The following is a 2,492-nucleotide window of genomic DNA, read 5'->3' as shown; positions in this document are numbered from 1 at the left end:
CCCTTTTTTCTAATCATGCCTACCCAAATGATTGTTCTGATATGAGATTAAGGGTGCAATAAATTATTTTTTTTATACCACTGAAGTTGGGATTTTTGAAGAAAAATATCTATATCTTCGTTTTGCAGTTTCAACCATTTTGGATTTCTAACTGTCTTTATGAAGATGTTGATTCTTTCTTATATTCATGTCACAAATTAGTGGCATGCTCCTCAAGAGTTTTTTTTTTTCATTATTATTTTACGTGCTTATTCTCCTTGAATATTTAAGCTCAAAATAGTTAAACTGCCATCTGAAATTTTATTAATTGAGTTGTGTGTTTTCTGGATATTGTTAGCAAAGTAAAACAAATGAACAAATTTCCTTTTCTCTCCATCTCTGCTTTCGCTTACCTAAATTGCATTTTTTTTTTTTTTGGCATCCACATATTGTTTCACTTTAGTTTATGATTTTTTAAAGCATGAACATGATGAACATGACTTGCAAGACACCCTGCACTTCCTTTTTTTTCTTAGGTAACGCTCTGATTTCAGTTCTGGGTTTCATGAATGTCTAATCATGTTTTCCTTTGTACTTGGATTTTGCTATGCATTTCATATTAGTTTTTAGTTGTATGGATTCAATTTAAGTTTCATGCTTCATGATCTGTAATGTTAGAATTCTTTTGTAGTTAGACTGTTAGAATCCTGAAATTTAAGTATTTGCTTAAAGTTGGTTGGTTGGTTGTATTTTGAGGCTATGTAATTATGTGGTTGTTGTACTTCATTCTAATTACTGTTTATTTTATTATTATTTTTTTTCAGTATGAATCACAGTTAGGCAGTCATCCAATTGCTTCAGGTATGACTTGTGAAAATTAAAAAGTTATTCAAATCTACATGTTGTATTGAAACTTTGGAATTTTATCTCAACAGATTCAATTGTCTCTCACCTCTCTGACGTATAAGCAATCACTGAAGCAAAGAAGCGAAGATAACTTTCAAATTATTGTTTCTTCATTTTGATTTATTGACTTTTTCTTTTTTCGTTTGTGTTGCCTCAAAATTCCTTCACAAAATTCGACTTGCCTCTACTACTACGTGTTTCCTGCTCTCTTCCTTATGTTGTTTTCCCCCTGATTTAATCTCAGGCTTCCATGAAATTTTGATTGTTTCAGGTGAGCTTGGGTACGAAATCCAAATACGAGAAGCAGTCGTTCACCCAAATTGTTTAACCATTCTTCGCTTTAAAGGTATATTCATGATTGCCTCTCTATTCCATATACTCTCTACTATTTTTTTTGGTACTGATTTCTTTATTTTTGTAATGTTTGTTTGCTCATCATTTCTGCATTTTCATGTTTGTATTTTTCTTTTCTTCCACAACCTTTTCCTTCAGATGAGCACAGAATTTAAAATATGTTTATTTTCATATTATTCATATCTTAAAAGTAAAGAAAAACATTGAGTTCTTATTTAATTTCGTTATTTTGTGTTTCTTCGATTGGAAAACCATTTATAACTTTCTTATTAAAATGTAAAATTATATTATTCCTATTTATACATAATTAGATGTTTATGATTATTGTCATAACTCAATTTTCCCCATTCATCAACATTAACACTTGCTATTTTCCCACTTTTTTATAACAGAGTCAAGACCTCCATCAAAGAGAAGAAAAGTCATGAAGAAATTGCAAAACAAAGCCCACCGAATTAAACAACGTGCTGCTCAAAACTATTCAAATTTTGCTATTTTAATAGCTCCTTCCCACTATTAACATCTCAATGTATATACAAACATGTGTACTATTTTAACATAAAAAGTAGCCTGTAAAATATGTGATTTCCTTTTTTTCCACTTATACTTCCTTAGTTAAGCATAATGCTACGAGTTAAATCTCATTGTATATATAAACAATTTTATTTTGTCTACGTAATTTCAAAACCCACAGCATCGCGCGGGCTTTATTGCTAGTGGATATTAGTTTTCTATCCTTTTCTTTTTGTACTCCGAAGTTCCAGAATGAATCGTGCCAAATGGATATTAGTTTCCTTTCCTCTTCTTTTTGTACTCCGAAATTCCAGAATGTATTGTATTTGACAAAATTCAATCTGGAACTTCGGAGTTGAAATTCAGATTATATATTTCAAACGTTGACATGGAAAAAATGATGTACATCAATCAATCTGACCAGGTTTTTCAAAATAAAAGTTGCACTTCCAGATCAGAATTCAAAATGCAAATCTAGTTTTTAAAACAACACCTACCCCTTGCCCGTTGCCCTTGCATTAGACATGCTCCAACAATTTTCTAGTTTTATATTTGTTAGCGAGATCCTAACTTAATTAGGATATTTATTTCCTAATTTATTAGGATTTGACCCTACTAGGGTTATATCCTTGTACTATAAATACATTCTTTTAAAGAATAAAATATAACCTAAAAAATATTCTACTCATATTATTTGACATGGTATCAGAGCCAACTTTTCTGGTGACCTGTGTGTTGTA

At 30.5% G+C, this 2,492-nt stretch overlaps 1 protein-coding gene across 2 annotated transcripts in view; it reads left to right on the top strand.

The window, feature by feature from the left end:
* LOC109950169 overlaps positions 1-1,955 on the top strand; it is a 4,665-nt gene extending 2,710 nt beyond the window's left edge. Inside the window, exons 3-5 of one of the 2 annotated variants that reach the window (XR_002272470.1) lie at positions 804-840; positions 915-1,231; positions 1,632-1,955. Coding sequence is in view for 1 of the 2 variants with exons in the window: in XM_020567931.1 (XP_020423520.1) it covers positions 804-840; positions 1,157-1,231; positions 1,632-1,759 (240 nt within the window). In the remaining variant the exon portion in view is untranslated. The remainder of the gene's footprint in view (positions 1-803; positions 841-914; positions 1,232-1,631) is intronic. The other variant, XM_020567931.1, reaches the window with a different exon arrangement.

This window comes from Prunus persica, chromosome G7, assembly GCF_000346465.2.
Source record: "Prunus persica cultivar Lovell chromosome G7, Prunus_persica_NCBIv2, whole genome shotgun sequence".
Taxonomy (NCBI): domain Eukaryota; kingdom Viridiplantae; phylum Streptophyta; class Magnoliopsida; order Rosales; family Rosaceae; genus Prunus; species Prunus persica.
The sequence above is the reverse complement of the archived record's forward strand: the minus strand, read 5'-3'. Positions and strand labels throughout refer to the sequence as shown.